Source organism: Natrix helvetica, assembly GCF_964273705.1.
Source record: "Natrix helvetica genome assembly, chromosome: 2".
Taxonomy (NCBI): Eukaryota; Metazoa; Chordata; class Lepidosauria; order Squamata; family Natricidae; genus Natrix; species Natrix helvetica.
Genome location: NC_138552.1, coordinates 197878571 through 197898346, shown reverse-complemented (window position 1 = coordinate 197898346; position 19776 = coordinate 197878571). Strand labels below are relative to the sequence as shown.

Below are 19776 nucleotides of genomic sequence, written 5' to 3'. Positions count from 1 at the left end.
AACAGTGCAAACAATGATGTAATCACAAAGCATGCAAAGTTTGAGGTTCAATCTTCTAGTTCAGTCTTTCGTAGCAGCAGTACTAGGTCGCTGATTGGTCTGGTGTAGAGCTTCTTGGTGGAGTCTGCTGGTCGTGACCTGACTCCAGCGGCTTCACAACTTGAACTTTCACCTGGTGAACTAGTTCATCATTACTGGGTAGGACATGGTGCAGAAGTCCTATTGGCCATGAGTTCCAAGGCGTGTCCTTGTCTTTCAGCAAGACAAAGTCTCCTTCTTCAAGGTTGGGCTGTTTGCACTGCCACTTGCGGCAATCTTGCAGGGAGGGTAAGTATTCCTGCTTCCAGCACTACCAGAATGTGTTGGCAAGCAGTTGTACTTGTTTCCATTGTTGTTTACACATGTCCTTGGGAACAAAATTCCGTGCTGGTGGTGGCCAGTTACCTGTTTTCTGGGTCAGCAAGGTGGCTGGGGTGAGAATAATTGGGTTTTCAAGATCCATAAAAATTGGTCCCAAAGGTCGAGATTTGATAATAGCTGCCACCTCTGCCATGAGGGTGATAAGAATCTCATGTTAGTGTAGGTGTCTTTGCCAACATTGAGTTCAGAATTCTACAGGCTATGTCTATCAGTCGCTCCCAAGCTCCTCCCATATGGGATGCATGGGGAGAATTGAATGTCCATACACAATCACGGGCCTTCAGATAGCCCTCGATTGCTGGGTCTAGGTGATCATTTTTACCTATCTTCAATTCCTGCAGACCCCTACGAAGTTTGTGCCATGGTTAGATCTAAACGCCTTGACCGGTCCTCTGTACGCCAGAAACTGCCTTAGGGCGTTGATGAAGCAGGAACTGTCCATAGATTCAATGACTTCGACGTGGACGGCTCGAATGCTGAGACATGTGAAAAGTACTGCCCAGTGTTTGTTGTTAACTTGACCTCCTCTGGTCCGACGGGCAGACATGGACCAGGGGCCAAAAACGTCTACACCTACGTTGGTGAAAGAAGGTTCAGTACTAAGACGTTCGGGCAGCAGGTCGGCGATCAGCTGACATGGTGTCACACCTCATTGCTTGTGACAGTGCAGACACTTGTGTAAGACAGTAGCAATGAGCCTCTTGGCGCCTACGATCCAGAGTCCAGCAGCCCTAATGGCTCCTTCTGTGAAATGTCTGCCTTGATGTTGGACGTTCTCATGATGGTACTGGACCAGCAGTTTTGTCACATGTTGGCGGGCAGGAAGAATGATAGGATGCTTGAGATTTGAGATTATTTCAGCCTTATCTAAATGTCCTCCTACCCGCAGTAAGCCATGGCAGTCAAGAAATGGACTCGGTTTTAGAAGTGAGCTGGATTTTGGGAAGTGCTTTTTAGCCTGTAGGCACTCAAATTCTGCTGGGTACGCATCTCTTTACACTCCGCAGAATGGATCTCTCTGCTTGGGTGCGGTGGACTGGGGAGCCTGTCTTGTGATGCAGGAAACGGACGATCACTGCCACCCCTGATACGAGAGATCTCCATCTGGAGAAGCGTTCAAAGCGAGATAAGGCAAAGGGGTGGTTAAGGAACAGTTTTCTTGTCTCTGTTATTGTTGTCGACAAACACGTGGCCAGCACTGTGGGCCTTTTGTCCTGTCTAGGAGACTTGTCGGGTACCTGTGGTCATACGTCGGCGTCACTATCTGGGTCTTGAAGCTCTGCGACATTGGGGTGTCTGAGCAAACCAGGAACTCTGGCCCTTCCACCAGGTCGATTCTGCCAAATGAGATGCAAGGATAGAGCGCGTGGCATGGTCTGCTGGGTTCTGATCAGTCGAAACATACCTCCATTGCTCTGGGTTAGAGGATTTTCTGATCCTGTCTATTCTATTACTGATGTAGACATAGAAGCGCCTGTTTCGATTATGGATGTAGCCTAGCACCACCTTACTGTCTGTGTAGAAGGTAGTGGCTTGTGGCTCAAGGTCCATCGCCTTTGTTATCAGGTCTGCAAGCTCTACAGCCAGCATGGCACTGCAGAGTTCCAAACCTGGCATGGTGTGACCTTGTTGTAGTGCTAGTTTCGCCTTTCCCATGTCGAAACCGACGTGAACATCATTCTCCCCACTGTAGGCTTCGATGTATCCTACGGCTGCTATTGCCTTTGTCGACGCATCGGAGAAGATATGTAGTTCTTTCTTCCTTGCAGCTGTGGGTGAGATGGGAACGTGCATGCGCTGTACCTGAGCACTTTGTAGACAACTCAGGGAGTCTCGCCATGTCTCCTACTCTTGCTTTTGCTCGGGCGGAAGCAGCTCGTCCCAATCTTTGGTGTTTGGGGAGAGCATGCACAGTAGAAGCCTCCCCTGGATCGTTTAAACTGCCCAGCTGTAAACTTTGCATGTGGGCAAGATGCCCCAGTGGCCAATCATAAACAGAGATGTGATCACATGTCAAGGAACTACATTTCCCATAAGGCAGTCTCAGCCTACATTTCCCATGAGGTAGTTTCTTAAAGGAGACAGTTCTTAATTCCTACACTAGCTATATACTGCTGAGGCAACACAGTTGAGATAAAGAATAAAGAATAACTATAACAGCACTGAAACTTTGTTGCTTGTATCCTTATGATTTATATTGATATTGATTGTTTCCTGATTGCTCATTGTACCCTATGACTATCATTAAGTGTTGTGTACCTTATGATTCTTGACGAATGTATTTTGTCTTTTTATGTACACTGAGAGCATTTGCACCAAAGACAAATTCCTTGTGTGTCCAATCACACTTGACAATAAAGAATTCTATTCTATTCAAGAGTGAAGTGAAGAAATTAAATCTGATGCAAACTGGCAGGGGATTGCCAGAAGGAAGTCAATTTGAGTGCTAAAAATCTGGTTACGCTGATCTGTAATTTTAAAAAAACCCTAAGGAAATAGGATCCTTAAGGTAAATGGAGTTAATTACTAAGGGAAATGAAATGGAAGCTGCTGGTAGATAGCTTGGAGTCATTAAGAAAATCAGAACTCTTGCCTCAGGCAAGAGAAAGAAATTGGGTTCCCAAACTAAAAAGATTTAAGGAAGAGAAACAAATGTGGAGTTATGGCTAGACAGACAGACAGATAGACATAGAAGCATACATATAGACTAAGAAATCAATGCGAAATAGTTCTAAAATTATGCAGGAAGAGATAAAACATCAGAATCTTGGAAATCGGTGTGTGATTCCCCTCTCCTTTCTCCTCCCCCCCCCCTCTCTCTAAGTTAGAAAGGGGTATGACTGAAATGTTTACTCAAATTCTTTTCCTGGAATGGGCTCAAGCCTCACTTGTCTGATCATTGCCTTGATAGCAATTCTTCTTTCTGATCTTCAAGACCATTTCCTAGGTCTTCAATATACAGGGAAGCCACGAGAAGAACAAAGTTTAGTTTGACAGCAACAGTTAGAAAAAAGATAAGGTTAGCCTAGAAACCTTTTTATCTTAAGGACATAAAAGGAATGCAAGACTAAGTTTCAAGTTAAGGAGAGAGAGAGAAACTACTCATGAATAAGCAAAAGATAGAAGTGACAATATAATTCTCCTTGCCCAACTGTTCCACTCCTTGTAATTGACAAGAGAGATAAAGCAACTTTAATGGAACAAAGGCTTCAGGAGTTTTGGTTGGCAACAAACCAACAGACCTAAATAGGCAGTTCAAAATGAGAAGGCATGATCACTCATGCTTTGGTCACCTCACAGGGTGGTTACTACAATGGACTTCTCACAAAAGTCTCCTCTCTCTCTCTCTCTCTCTCTCTCTCTCTCTCTCTCTCTCTCTCTCTCTCTCTCTCTCTCTCTCTCTCTCTCTCTCTCTCTCTCTCCCCCTCCCTCCCTCCCTCCCTCCCTCCCTCCCTTTCTCCCTCTCTCTCTGGAGCACTTTCATTTCAGACAGTGTCTACTGAGTGGACTCCAACAGAAGTTTCATGCATCTTCTGCAGCATAGGACACTTTTTCATCTATATGCATATTTTATGCAATGAATTATATAAGTTCCAACTCTGCTTGTATGCCAGAACATAAATTAGGTAAATTAGTCACTTCTTTATGACTTCTCTTTAATGTCCAAGGTTATCTTAAACCACCAGCGTACTTATGAATTAATTTCCATATCTCATTTAAAGTTAATCTTTTCATGCCTCATCAATAAGCACACTAATGCAATTAAGCAGTAACAGGCAGAGTGGTATCTGTGCAGATGTAGCTAATAAACAGCTAAATTAATATGAATTGCTATGACTCCAGTTACCTTTTGAAGGCCTAATTGTATTGTGTCTTCACGCTATTCCTCACTAGCATGAAACCAGGCACTATAATATAAATATGACATTCACTTGATTTGAAAATCTACTGGGACTAAATCTAGGCTTAAACTAGATTGACTTTAATTTTTGGAGACTTCTGCATCCTGCTTTTAGTGCAATATGTACAATCAATATAGGGCAGACCACAAACATACCTCACCAGTGACAAAACTAAAAATCTCGAACTGCTTTTCAATTTACTTAAGGGACGTTAACATGAGATGTTGTGATTCATTCTAGATGCATGTAGATACCTAGGAGCTGAAAAGAGTGTGGTCACACATTCTGAATATTTAGTCCCTAGAATGCTATCTTGAGTTTCTTTCTATAACATTATTCTCTTCCTCCTTTATGCATGTTAGGAATATTAATCCTACCCTATCCTTTTAGATAAGGCTAAATCAAATGTGACAGATTTCATCCTTCTGCCTGTCCATCTATCCACTCTCATTTAAGTTTCATAAGGAACATTGTAGCACCAGGAGTTGAGATGGAAACAGAGCATCCCACAAACCACGCTAAGAAACAAACTCAGTGTTTTAGCTGAATACTTCTGTTTCCCATGTTTTCTCGATCAAGCATTTTATGTATCTTATCATTCATCTGTAGCAATTTCCTCTAACAACTTGTACCGTACTTCTTAAACAGAGGATTTAATCTACTGAAATTTAACATTTTAGATTATTCCAATCTGCAATGCTCATTACTTTATGTTACTATAATTACTGTCATTAAAGGGCTATCTAGTGCTCAAGTCCAGTTTAGAGCTAATGGACAATAAAAAACAGTAAGAGCTTTGCAGTTGCTAATTACCAAGAACACTGAGTAGGCAAGCCAATTGATTGGTTGTGTTGAATTTCTACATAAATTGCAGTTATTATTTCTAAGCATTATCAGACAACAGCATCTGAGTGATCTTGTGTGGGCTCAGATACTAAGCATAGTTTTGCATAGTTAATATAGAAGACTACCAGGAAATCCAGAACTATGTCCAGGTCATAAGCTAGACTTGAAAGTTGGGGGGTGGGGGGCGGGGAAGCCATTGGAAAAATACATTTGTTCCCCTAAAAATGATCAGGACCCAAAAGCATTTTGATTTGTTCATAGTTTTACCAGTCTATGTCTCTGCATTTAAATGAGCATATAGAAAATATATATGAATGTTTGTTTCCACACAAAAATCAATACACCATCGCTGGCATTACTTAACCAATTGATGTCTAAATTCTCCCAAAGTTTTTTTCTAACAAATTTATTGAAAGGGAATGGGGAACTTTTACAGAAATCCCACAATTATCTCTAATGTTATTGATGCAGAGACTTTTTCAGTCTTTTACTCATGGTCTCTGTGTGAATTTGTAAAGAAGCTGCTGTCTTGGTTGGTGAATAAAGACTGTCATGTGGCCAGGGTGTGAATCTCTCCCAAGCTTTCCGTTCAGAAATCTGAGACTGAAAATTTCTTGTGGAAATTGAGATGGGTGACCAACACAACTCTCATAGTCCTCGGAAATAAAATAAAATAATAGAATAGAATCCTAGAAGTCAGGAACTTCTAAAATTATTTCAATAGTATTGTCAAGAAGAATAGATAGCCATGTGAATGTTGTCACCATTGAATCAAATAAATCTTTATGTGAAAGAGGCTAGCTACAGCTTAAATACAGGTATATCAACTCAGTGACATTGCCTTTTCTTAACAGTTTTGGTTCAGTTGAAGTAAACATACCTTGTTGCTGAGAATCCTTCAGTCCAAGCCCTAAACCTAGTCCAAGGGCTACAGCCACCAAAGAAATGAAAAGAACCTATTAACAACAAGAAGAATAAATTAAAAATACATCATGTTTTACTTACATTCTCAACAAGAAAATCAACAACAACAAAAAAACAATACATGTTCAACGTCAAGGTCCTTAGAATTAAAAGGAGATATTTTTTCAAAGCAAGGACTGGCTTAGCTCACTAGATTCTTGTTAGTGTATCAATGATTTATCAAAAAAGGTCTTGGGATGTTTTTAGAATCCCGTGATATAAAGAAAAGTGAGAGCAAATTACCAGTGCAATTAAAATAATTACAAACTAAGATAATCCAAGTTTTTGCTTTTATCTCATTTTATAATGGAAGTTTAACTAAACTTTAGTCTGGATTCAGGCTTAATAAGGAATTGTGGTTTGTTTAAAAAGTGTACAGATAATTCCACTTTTTTGTGACTACCAAAAAAAATATGGTTCAGATTAACCCGATGAGGTCAAAGTGTTACATGACTCCAAAGCACTGAATTACACTGAAACAATTTCTGTTTTTCTCACAAATAGGAAAAACAGGTGAGGTGAGCCTAACATCTTTAAAATAGCCAACAATTATGACAGTCAGAGATGGTCCCAAGATCTAGCCAATCTTGTTTGTCATCCAAAAGCTGAGCATAATCAGACTTTAACACAGTACCTGGGTATCCACTAATTTATGGAACTATACAATGGAAGTCAAACTTCTTCCCAGAATAAGGGAACAGCAAACTACTTTCCTAATATCAAGGAAATTATTTCCTTGTGTGCATGTAGCTAGTAGAAGTCAAGTTCAACTGCAGGAAGACTTTATCTTTCTTAAGTCCATTACATCGTTTCTATAACTCTACAGCAAAATATCTTAAAATATTTTTAAGATATAATGTACCTTAAAAGAAAAATATCTTATTAGAACACAAAGCAGAAACTAAAAAATGATTGTCCATGCATGTTATAATGGAATATAATTTCTCATATGTCTAAACTAAATCAGTTAGCACAGGGGTCAGCAAACTAAGGCTCTGGAGCCGCATGTGGCTCTTTCCTCCCCCTGCTGCGGCTCCATCACCAGTCGGCGCCACAATTTTGAGAGGAGCTTCCAGTGCGGGGGGGGGAAGAGAAGCACAGTGCGCCAGGAGAAGACTCTATGGCAAGGGGAGGGTTTTCCAGTTGTCTCCACAATTGATAGGGCTTTCGGTTATGACAGATAGAGAAAAAAGTATGTCGCGCTAGGAGACTCTATGATGGGGGAACTGAACTTCCGGTCAGCTCCAGAATTGAACAGGGGGCTTCCGGTTAGGACCTTTGTGGCTCCCAATGTTTTCTTTTCTGTGGGAAACAGGTCCAAATGGCTTTTTGAGTGTTTACGTTTGCCGACCCCTGAGTTAGCACATCTAAACATTAAAAAAAAATCTACCTGTTGAAATGTACTATTTCAACTAGCAGATAGACATTATGTTTCTATTTTAAGTGAACAGAGTTATATACTACCAGAACCAGGAAATTCTACATGTTACCTTTCTCCAATGGTATAAATATTCACAATAAATATTTGCTGTAGCTACTTAAATTTAAACACGTAGTATTTCCTCTCCCTATGCAAATTAAAAATAGTTCTTATTTGCTACATAAAAGAAGAGATGCAGAGATGAGTGACAAGTCATCATAGTTTCAAGTGAACTGTGTGGTAGATCATGATGTCATTCAAAATCTGTTAAAGAACAATAGATAAGATATAAAAAAACAACAATAAACTGCCAGTCTGTGAACTGGATCAGAGAAATGAATGCCTATTCTGAAATGCCAAAAATGACAGCTAATTCATTAGGGTGAATTTGGGAGTAATTCAACTGACAATCCACTTATGCTCAGTCTTTATATTACAAAATACCGGAAATCTTTAGAAACATAAGAGACTTCCTTTCCCATTATAAGGAAGCCAATCTTGGATAAACTTTCCCCAGAAATACCTTACTTTCCAGATATTCTAGATTACAACTCCCATCATTTCAGCAGGGACCATGCTGGCTAAGAAGGGAATATCAATACATCTATTTTTTCCCCCTGCATTTTAATTTGATTGTCCTTTTTGGTTTGAATACAATTTTACAATTTGTACAATAATATAACTAGTCAATCCATGATCCATTAAGTCATCCTTTTTTACACATAAAAGCTACTCTTGTTTCCCCTCTCCTCATGACCCTCAATAGAGCCCTGGTGAACAACTCCTCCTTGTCCTTCTCCTCCTCCTCCTCTTCCTCCTCCTCCTCCTCCTCTTCACATAACTGCCTGCCACATTGCTGGGAAAAGGGAGAACAAAGGGAGACATATACCATGAGATCAACTGTACTCCTGGCCCTCTGGTGTGTGCCCAAGAGCCTCCCCCCCCCCCAGAGAGGAAGAGGGCTCACCTGTCAATTGCTGATGCCCCCGCCCAGCCAGCCCTAACTTACCAGCAGATATCCAAATTATTTGGATGTGTAAACCCAGTTGTAGTTACACTTAGTGATCATTTCACTTTATGACCAAGTTGCCAGTCCCAATCGAAAGATTACTGTAATTCTCTGCTTTTTCTCAAAGGAAAAATCGGGAATATTTGAAAAATCACCGCTAAAATATTGGATGAGATTGATGGTGGGGATGAGATTGATGGTGGGGTAATAATCTACTTTATTATTAGAAGTCATGTCAGAAAAAGATCAGCTACTGTTGGCTGATTCTGATGAATATTAGACTGTGATGCATACATGTGTATGATCAATAAAGCAGGGGGATAGTTTCCTGCATATATAATACAGTTCAAGTGATCATGCTTGAACTGTATTACGACATTGCCATTCCTAGCATCTTTACTTGAAAGTAAACCATTTAAATACAAACTTTCTTTTGAGGAAACTCATTTCAGATTCTGGTACAGCTGTGATATGTTCCAATGAAATCCCTCTAAAATCAACTCCGCTTTCCAATTAAATTATTTGGATTTGCAGTAACAATCCAATGTTTATGAGCTCAGATTATTTTATTTAGACATTGTCCAAATATTGGTTATTGTTCCTGGTTCGTAACTCAAGGATGTAAATGTTTTTCAGGTAAGGCTTTGTAAATACACACACAGAGGGAGGGAGGGAGAGAATTTCTTTCACAATTATTGAGTAACCTGCTATCTAGAACAAAAGAAGCAGGAACAGATTGACTCAGCATGCTTCACTGCACTCTGAGGACAGAGGTAACCAGGAAAGAGAGCTACCTTCCTACTGTTACAACAGAAAGAATGAAGTTTTGTAGTAGAAGCCAAATCAAGACTACATCATATCCATAGACTTCAGCATTGCTGTCTAATAAGAATAAGAGCTATATTCAGTCAATTGAAGTGGGGTGGGGAACATACAGTATATAAAGATTTAATGCAAGGAGGAAATTGTCAACATTGGCCAAATATTTTTTTTACTGCCTTGTGCAGTCATCATCTTTAAAAACACAGAGAGCACTTCTATTTTCCCTCAAAACCAGGCAGTAAAAATGTTCTTACGAGTAATAAGATTTATTAAGAGTAATAAATCCAATTTTTTAAAAAAATAGGAAAAAAAACCCAAAATAATGTCTTTAGCAATATTGTACTTGTCAATTAGGTCATTGGGGAAAATATGGCGTGACATATTCATCAAACTACACAGGACTGTGTGCAAGTCCCAAACTTCACTATTAGGGAAATATGTTTCCTAATTAATCCCAACAGTAATTGAGAGGTCATAGCAAATTTCCACTAATGAATAGATCCTAAAAGTAAACAGCATGCATTTTCCCAAAACATTTGGAATAATTTTAGCTGGCTTTAATTTTTCAATGGATTCCTGATTCACTTTTGGACTAGTCCTTCAGAACTCAGCATGGTCAGAATCCAAATCTTTGGTCCCAATTTCCTATCCTGGTATTTATGCCTTACCTTCTGCAGACTCATCTCTCCACTCTGTTTCCTTATGCTCCCAAAAATATCCTTGGATATTCTTGACTAAGCAATAGAAGGGGACAACAATGAACACTTGTTTTTTTTAACCAAACAGGGAGGTATTAGCCCAGTCACAAGGGACTGCTGGAAGTGGCAATAGTGATAACTGTGGTTTTTTTCACTATGTACAGCTGTACCTTAGCCAAATGCCCTTTTCAGCTGAGAATCTACATATGCACTTCACGAGGCATAAATCCTAATTAATGTACTGAACTAAGCTCTTAAGTGGAACTGATCTCTTCCTTGTCGCCTCCATACCTAAAGACAGGTGCATGTTATCAAATATTCTCCTCCTGGACCAGAATAATATACTTTAACAAAATTCCAGAGAAATGAACACAAGATAAACTTCACTTATTTGTTTGTTTGAATTGATTGATGATTGAATTGAATTTATTTTTCTGCCTGTCTGAATCTTGTGACTTTGGGCAGCTCAGAGTGCAAAACGCAAAAAGAAGAAACTATAAAGCAACATTATAGTACATGGCTCAGGACCTAGTTACTTACGGGATCGTATCCTGCCCCATACATCCCTGCGACCAATCCGCTCGCACAGAGAGGGACTCCTCCAGGTGCCGTCCACCAGACAGTGCCGAGGGGCGGCGCCTAGGAGTAGAGCCTTCTCTGTGGCGGGCCCAGCCCTGTGGAATGACCTCCCTCCGGATATTAGGACTACCTCTGACCTCCGCTCCTTCCGTGTAAAGCTCAAGACCCACCTATTTCAAGTAGCTGGCCTGGCTCAACTATAGTCTGAACATATCGCTCCTGACGGGTTTTTTATTTTTGTAATTTTTATCTAATTTATTTAGGGGATTTTAATATTGTGATTTTAATTGTCTCCATCCATTTGTCCACCTCCTCTTTGTATACGTCTTTGTATACGTCTTTGTATACGTCTTTGTATACGTCTATATTATATGTATGTTTGTCCATACTTGTATTTTTATGTTTTTATTGTACGCCGCCCCGAGTCCTTCGGGAGAGGGTGCGGCTAAGAAATAAATATTATTATTATTATTATTATTATTATTATTATTATTATTATTATTATTAATTATTATTACAGTAAACCCAATGCCACTAAAAATTATATTCAATCAAACCATACACATTAGGCTTTAATAACAATCTAGTATCTGTGCCTGACAGAAAAGTCAGATCTTCAAGAAATTCCCAAAGGCTATTAAAACCAAGTGTATCTTTACAAGGTGGCCCCTAAGGCTTTTAAACACTTAATATTTGAAATCAAAGTTACTTCAGCCACACTGTGATGAAATTTAACACATACATTTATATTCCTTTGAATTCATGATGGTGAAATACTATTCCATCCTCCATTTTCCTTACAAACCCTGGCTCAAAGTCCCCCAGAGGCTGCTATAGTTTAGAATGCAACAATATGGAAAAAATGAACGGACCCATTTTTCTTATTTTTCTCTTCACAAAAATAATTCCACAGGGCAATCAAAAACAAGCTTCATTTACAAATAGCTGTAGATAATAAAAGGGTGGTCAGCAGTAAGTAGAATAATTCACTTGATGCTGTTGAGATTGTGTCTCAAATCTCTCAAATGTAGAAGATGAGTAGTATATCTATTGGGATGTGCTCCAGAAATCCATTAGGATTCATTAGTCAATGAAGGTGAAATAATTTCAAAATGTAAAAATAACCTTTTTATTCATTTTTATCATTAGACATATATCTCACCTTTGCTTTCACAACTTTAAAAAATAGCTAATAGTACTTCCTTGTTATTAGACTTATTTCCTGTCTTTACTTTGTACAACTCAAGGCAGTGCATATAATGTTTCTGTCTCCTATTTTCCCTCTAATAATAATCCTATGAGCTGATTTGGGTTTTGGGAAAATGACTTGCCTAAAAGTTACTCACCAACTTTCAAATCTAAGACAGGCCTAGAACTCATGGTCTTCCATTCCAACATTTTAACCTCTAGACCAAACCTGACTCTTCCAGTCCAAGAACGGCTCTTCTAGTCCACCCAGGGCAAGGGTTAGACCAGTGATGGCGAACCTATGGCACGCATGCCACAAGTGGCACGTGGAGCCATTTGTCGGGCACGCAAGGCGCTGCCCTGTCAGCTGGCCAGCGCGCATGTGCGCGCTGGCCAGCTGAGTCCACCTTTTTAAAAGCTATTTTTCGCCTTCCCCAGGCTCCAGAGGCTTTATAGGAGCCTGGGGAGGGCGAAAAGAGCCTCCCCGCCCCCCCGGAGGCTTCAGGGACCGTCTGGAAGCTTCCCTGACGCCTTCAGAGCGCTTAAAACCACCCTCCGAGCAAACTGGAAGTGACTTCCAGGTTGCTCGGAGGGTGGTTTTAAGCGCTCCGAAGGCGTCAGGGAAGCCTCCAGATGGTCCCTGAAGCCTCCGGAGGGCCTCGGGGGGAGGAGGCTCTTTTCGCCCTCCCCAGGCTCCTATAAAGCCTCTGGAGCCTGGGGAGGGCAAAAAAAGCATGCAAAAATGGGGGGGCGTATTGTGCGCGCATGCGTACTGGGGGATCGTGCGTTGCATTATGGGTGTGGCACGCCCACACACGACCCCCCCGCGCTCCCCCCACTTGTGGCACACGAGCCAAAAAAGGTTCGCCATCGCTGGGTTAGACCATCCCTGACAAATTATTGTCCAGTCGTTGCTTGAAAATCTCTAGGATTTCTAGCTCCCATTGTTCTAGAAGGCAAGACTTTCCATTGCTTAACAGCTGTTATGTCAGGAAATTCATCCTTATTTCAAGATTGAATCTCCCTCTGTAAATCTTCCAAGAAACAAATAAAGCAATCACCTTTATACAATTCCCTCTGTGTCTATTCTAGATGAATTCTAAGGCATAGTTTAATGAGACAAATTCTCTTCCATCCACTGGTTTTTGTCTTACCCTCAGGTCCTGTGGAGAATAAATGCATAATAAACTTCTGGAAGCAAGCTGTTCCACTGATTAATTGTTCTAACTGTCAGGAAGTTTCTCCTCAGTTCTAAGTTGCTTCTCTCCTTGATTAGTTTCCATTGCTTCTTGTTCTACCCTCAGGTGCCTTGGAGAATAGTTTGACTCCCTCATCTTTGTGGCAAACCCTGAGATATTGGAACACTGCTATCATGTCTCCCCTAATCCTTCTTTCTATTAAACTAGACATACCCAGTTCCTGCAACCGTTCTTCATATGTTTTAGTCTCCAGTCCCCTAATCATCTTTGTTGCTCTTCTCTGCCCTCTTTCTAGAGTCTCCACATCTTTTTTACATCGTGGCGACCAGAACTGAATACAGTATTCCAAGTGTGGCCTTACCAAGGCCTTATAAAGTGGTATTAACCCTTCACGTGATCTTGATTCTATCCCTCTGTTTATATAGCCTAGAACTGTGTTGGCTTTTTTGGCAGCTACTGCACACTGCTGGCTCATATTTAAAACACTGCTGGCTCATATTTAAATGAAGTCCCTGGGACCTCTTCCCTCAAAGGCTTCTAGCAACCCCTTGAAGACTGCTATCATGTCTCCCCTTAGCCTTTTCTTTTTAGGCTAAATATATCCTATTCCTTTAATGTTCTTCCTCGGTTTTATTCTCTTGGCCCCTCACTATCATTGTTTCTCTTCGTACACTCTTTCTAATCCATCAGAGCCCTTCTTCATCAGCAGTTTAGAAACCCCCAGTTTTGTTGGAACCAGACAATTCTGTCTTAAGAAATCATTACTAAAGAAACAGCAGCTTTGTACACTATATAAAAAACTGGCTAAAATGTTTCACAGGTAAAAAGATATAAAATACAAGTAGTACTCCACTTACAACCATTTGTTTTGTGACAGTTTGGAGTTACAACAAGACTGAAAAAAGTAATTTATGATCGTTTTCCACACAACACCATTGCCGCAACCCCATGTTCACGTGATCAGAATTCAGGAGCTTGGCAGCTGTTTCATATTTATGACGGTTGCAATGTCCCAAAGACACATGATCACCCTTCAGGACCTTTTGACAAGCCAAGCTAATGGGGAAGCCAGATTCACTTAATAACCGTGTTACTAATTTAACAACTGCAGTGATTCACTAAACAACTGTGGCAATAAAGGTGGTAAAATGAGGCAAAACTCTCTTAAACATCTGTCTCACTTAGCAACAGAGATTTTGGACTCAGCTGTGGTGGTAAGTCAAGGACCATTGGTATTTAGAGAGAAACTATGTGTTTCCTCTAGCAGAAGGAGCTACAGAAAACCTCATAGTAATGTTTTGTCTTCTCTTTCTGAACCATAAATTTATGGAAAATGTTCAGCACTCACTCTTAGACTTTCTTGGGAATTTTTCCAACAGATAACATTGTTACTTTTTAAAAAATCAGTCTTTAGTAAGCACTAATACGCCTCAAGAGCTTTGATAAGTTTGTGTCAAAGTTCAGAGCCAGAAGAAGGCTCTCACAAAACAATAATAAACCCAGATCTACTACTTCGGAAATCTCTCCCTTTTCAAGGTATAAGACACTTCATTTTGGCACACCTATTTGGTGAAAGAAGCCAATACCCAGAACAAGAATCCTTAGAAACACAGAGTATATTGTCCTAGATGTCTGTTATGAAAGGAGTTCATAGTTTAGTCCAGTTCCAGTTTAACAGGATGAAGTCCTACTTTTTCTCCTATCCTTTGCCTAAAGATCTGAATTACTCTTACCCACTGTAGATCAGTTTCTCCTGCCTAAATTCAGATGTGTGGAATTTAGGATACACTAGATTATAAATTAAACCTATAATAATTCCTTTTTTGTCCCTACAAGTAAATGTTGATTCCTAGAAAGTACAAGGAAAAGTAATCTGTGGGCAATTGCCCACCCACCCACCCAAAATGGTCCAAAATCACCCAGCTAATTTTATGCCTGCAGTGGGACTAAGCACTCACATTCTTTCACTTTCTAGTGGGAAAATGCCTTTAACTATGACACTAAACTTGCTTTCTATAACAATTCATAGTAATACAGCAGTATAATACAACACAGATGTAAACATTCCCTTTTGTTTTAAACAAAGGGAGAGAGACAGACAGGGGGAGAGGGAAGTATTTATATATTATAAACAGGAAACAGCGATATCTCCCAACTTTGCTAACTCTGACTATTTCAAGTGTCTGTATTAGCCCTTGAAGCAGACCGTCCACTGAAAACATTAACAAATGAAAGTGTCTCTATTCATGCTGATAAATGTGACAAAAAAAAGTGGCAGGACCAGGATATTTCCAAGCAAACAATGGAAAACTAGGAGCATGTTTATGCTGTTAATCACAAAACTGAAACAGAAAGGATACAACAAATGCAACGTTCAAAGGTACAGTAAGTAAAAAATAATACTTACAACACAGAGTATCTTATATTTCCTAAGAGTGCTTCTTTTAATAATTGTCTCTGTATGGGAATCTATCAGGTCCAAAGTGTTCTTCTCTCCCATATCTGTCTCATCTGCAGCAAGCGTTTCCATTTTTCCAGTTACTCTTTGCTCTGTCCTGCTCTTTCAGTTGTGCCTGAGCTGAAGAAAAATTGAGAGAGTATTATCACTCAACTGGTAGTATATAAACAAGAGCAGCCTTTGCTCATTTAGAGGGAGGACACCTAATCTACTTTTAACCAATACATGTAAAGGGCAGAAGGCATTTTCAGCAATTTTCTGTTTGGAAATCGAAAGTGAGGAAGAGAAAACTCTCTCATTTCCCCCCCTCTTATAGGGAGAAAAAACTGGGATTCAGCCAATACCCAAAACATAAACACTCAAATAAATCAAGTACATTCACTACTTTATAATTGTTTAAAAGAATTATTTATTTATGAATCACATTTAGGAACTGCTCACAGAAGGACTCTGGCAGTGTGCAAATAAAATCATTTAAAAAACCCACACACGTTTTCATGCATGTTGTTTACATATTTTTCTGGATCCAGAAAAGTAGATATCATATGGTGGTGAATATTTCATACTTTTTCATTTAAGGAATTTATATGCTTTTTTTTTTGCCCATGACCCAAGAACTAATACAAGAACTTTACACTAAAGGGTAAAGAATGACTGAACCATATGGCCCCTACCCATGGACAGCAAACGGATTTGAAAGCTGTGAATGGGCAATGCTGTTTCAACTCACCGCAACTCATTGAGTAGGCAGGCTGCAATTGTCTTCCATGATCCAACAGCTTTTTCCATCTTCTTCTGGTACAAGCTGTGCCATCTGGTCTGTCTGAAGCACCTCATGTAAAGGTAAGCTGTTTGAGGGATTGCTTTGCTCCTTATGGCCACCTGAGGCTGCTGTGGGCATATTCAACCCCTTGGTTCTGAGCCACTGATTCTCACACAGTCATTTGCCTTTGGATATTGGAAGAGGGGCCAAGCCAGATTTTCCCCGAAGGGACAGCAGCATGGAAAGGAGTCCCTGGAAGATCAGTTCTCTCAGCACCAAAGAGTCCTGTTTCTCCTCCTAGAGTGGCAACTAGAAAGCCACTTTCCCTGGTTCTATTCTCAGGGAACAGGAAAGTGATGGAAAATGGCTCCCTAGCCAAATCCCTTTCTCCATGAAATCTCTGCCTATGACCTTAGGAGGAGCTACTCCCCCACCTTCTTTTCTCACGGAAAGTGATTCTTCATTGCTCCTCACCTGCTACCCATGAGAAGAGAAGTTGCAGGGAGAGATAGCATTCTCCCCTCTTCCCAACTTCTGTTGTCAAGAAATGCATAGTGGGGAGAAAAGCACCAGAAATGGCTCCTCTGGTTTCGGTTCTTTGATTCAGAATGATCATTGGGGAATTACCATGTTTCCCCCCAAATAAGACATGGTGTTATTTTCTTGTAATCCCTGAAATAAGAGGTTGGCCTTATTTTGGGGGAGATCTTATTAATTATGAGGTGTAGGAGGCCTCTTAATCTTGGCCTGCGGATCAGATGATCCAGAGAGGGCCGGACGTTCTGTCTGTTTCTGGCACACTCTTGCCAGCCGTAGCGTCACTGGGCCTGCCGCTCTTTTTGTGGCTGCCACTAAGAGAAGGGGCACAGTAGCTAGGGTTTGCGGGAGCGGCCTCCGCAAGGCCATTCCGCGTAAATGGCAGGTGCATGTGGGGTGGTGGGGCATGTCCCCCCCCTCCATTCTCAGGAAATGGCATGGACTGGCTGCACATGCATTTAAATATTTTAAGGGAGGAGTTATTTTGGGGGGGGGGAGGATTTATTTTAGCACAGGTGCTCAAAAGCCCGATTGGGTTTATTATCCGGGGAAGTCTTATTTTCAGGAAAACAGGGTAGTAAACAAAACAAACAAACAAACAAAAAGTCTGCTATCAGTTATGGACCTGAGAAGACATTACCCATCCTGCCTCTCTCCTTTCCTCTCCATTTCTTTTGAGACCTGAACCCCAATTTTGTTTTGTTGCCAAAGCACCACAGAGGTAGGAAAAGCAGTGAGCGCTTCTTTAATCCAATGCTATTCTGTTGGGTTCCTGTTCTGACTCCCTTCTCTTGTATACCAAGACACTCCGACACAAAGTCTCTTCAAAGATGTTTATTGACATACAGGTTCCACCTTGGCAGCAATCCAGCCTGCCAAGGTCAAGATAGCACTCTGGGCAGCAATCCAGCTACAGCGACACCCCTTGGCAGCAATCCAGCTACCAAGCTCCAGATAATCACCTTAGCAGCACTCCTGCCTGCCAAGGTCCAGGGAACAGATTAACAGCAATCCAGGTAAACCCTTTGGCAGCAATCCAGCCTGCCAAAGTACGACACAGATCTGAGCTTCTCCAACTCCAATGATCAGTTGATTCCTGCAAAGGGTGTGTCCACAAGCAGTCCCTTTATAGTCTGGAGAGGAGTCTAATGATCAGCAGCTGAGAGCCATTACCTCCTGTAATTGCTCAATTGCTCCTTACGCCTGGTAGCACGTTGGTAACGAGCATCTAATAGCTCACTGCTGATGTCTGACTCACTGTCCTGTGACTCCTCCCCACTGCTCCAAGGCATGACATCAGGAGCCCCCTTCCTTTGGCTTTCACCACTGCTCCATGCCTCAGGCGCCCCCTGGTGGCCAACCAGCCTCTCTGCGCCCTGCTCAGCGTCGGAACCCTGTCCAGGGTCCCCCACCTCCTCTTGAGCCGACTCAGAGGACACCTCGCTGTCGGAGTCTGGTGGCAACTCCAACGGCTCCTGCTGGGCCACAACAGGTTCCTATGCTGTTGCATGCAAAGGGTGACTTCTGGAATTCTTTACGCCCTTTTTAAAATCAACAACAGCCAATGGGCATTCTGTTTTTTTCTTCCCGCGATCAAAGCCACATCCTACTATTGTCCTCTTTGGTTGTATGTGCATATGCAAGCAGTGGGAAACGTGGATGTATTGCGTACTTTAAGAATTTGTGCCAAGGCTGAGAATCGGCAATATCTGTAAGCACAAACAGCAGATGAAAAATTACATTACTGAGTTATCGTAAATACACGTGATCCTTCTTGCAAACATTCTTTCTGGAAAAATAAGATTCCAAAGAAATGAGCTCACTGATAGAATTGTTTCAAAATTCTGTAGCTTTAATTACTCATATTTGGCATTAAATCTTACACTGTGGAGAAAATAAATCTAACAAATTGGAAACTGCACCCTTTCTCCTCCCTGGCTTTTGGACATTATCTCAGTCAAACGAACCTCCTTTCTTAGTCTAATCCTATCAGATCCAAACTAATCTTTCCGGCCTTCCAACTGCAATCCCATCTAAACCAACAAATAGAAGCCACTTTATTAAGCTCACATCACTGCCCAATTTACTGAGCTACATCATGGCTGTCACAATAAACTTTGCTCAACTTTGGAAGAAATATTTTCCTTCAAGAAAACTAAATAAGGCTAGTCCTCGACTTACAACCACAATGGCACCCAAAATTTATGTTGCCAAGCAAGACATTTGTTAAGTGAATTTTGTCCCATTTTACGACCATTGCAGTTGTTATGTTAGTAACACATTTCTTAAGTGAATCTGGCTTCCCTATTGATTTTGCTTGTCAGAAGATCACAAAAGGTGACCCTGTAGACACTGCAACCGTCATAAATGTGAGTTGGTTGTCAAGCATCTGAATTTTGATCATGTGGCCATGGAGATGCTGCAGCAGTTTTAAGTGTGAGAAACGGTTGTAAGTCACTTTTTTGAGTGCCGTTATAACTTTGAATGGTCACCTTTACCTTTACCTTTATTTTGATTTTTATACCGCCCCCTCTCCCCAAAGGGACTCGGGGCGGTGTACAGTCAAATGAAATAGATAAAATGGACTACAAACATGCAAACATAAAAACATAGAAGAGGAGGCAATACAACACTGTACAGGTAAAGCAGATAAAAACAATATATAAACAATCCTAAAAAATACCCAATTAAAATTACCCAGTTAAAATATATCTGCCAAGAGGTATAATGAGGTTATGAATGGTCCAGGCCTGCTAAACGGAACAGGTGAGTCTTCAGTTTTCGTCGAAAGGAGAGAAAGTCGGTGGTGGTTCTGATATCGGGGGGGGAGGTCATTCCAGAGGGTTGGGCCCATCACAGAGAAGGCTCTACTCCTAGGTGTCGCCCGTTGGCACTGCCTAGTGGACGGCACCCGGAGGAGCCCCTCCCTGTGAGAGCGAATCGGTCGCAGGGAAGTGTGTGGTAGGATGCGA

General features: G+C 41.0%; 1 protein-coding gene across 1 annotated transcript in view; it reads right to left on the bottom strand.

Annotated features, from left to right (window-relative positions):
• Positions 1-16358, bottom strand: part of ENPP3 (ectonucleotide pyrophosphatase/phosphodiesterase 3) — a 74477-nt gene extending 58119 nt beyond the window's left edge. The window contains exons 1-3 of the mRNA XM_081942857.1: positions 16235-16358; positions 15454-15624; positions 6049-6124 (exon numbers count right to left, since the gene is read on the bottom strand). Of these exons, the coding sequence (XP_081798983.1) occupies positions 6049-6124; positions 15454-15576 (199 nt within the window). The 5' untranslated portion in view covers positions 15577-15624; positions 16235-16358. The remainder of the gene's footprint in view (positions 1-6048; positions 6125-15453; positions 15625-16234) is intronic.
• Between the last annotated feature and the right edge of the window lie 3418 nt (positions 16359-19776).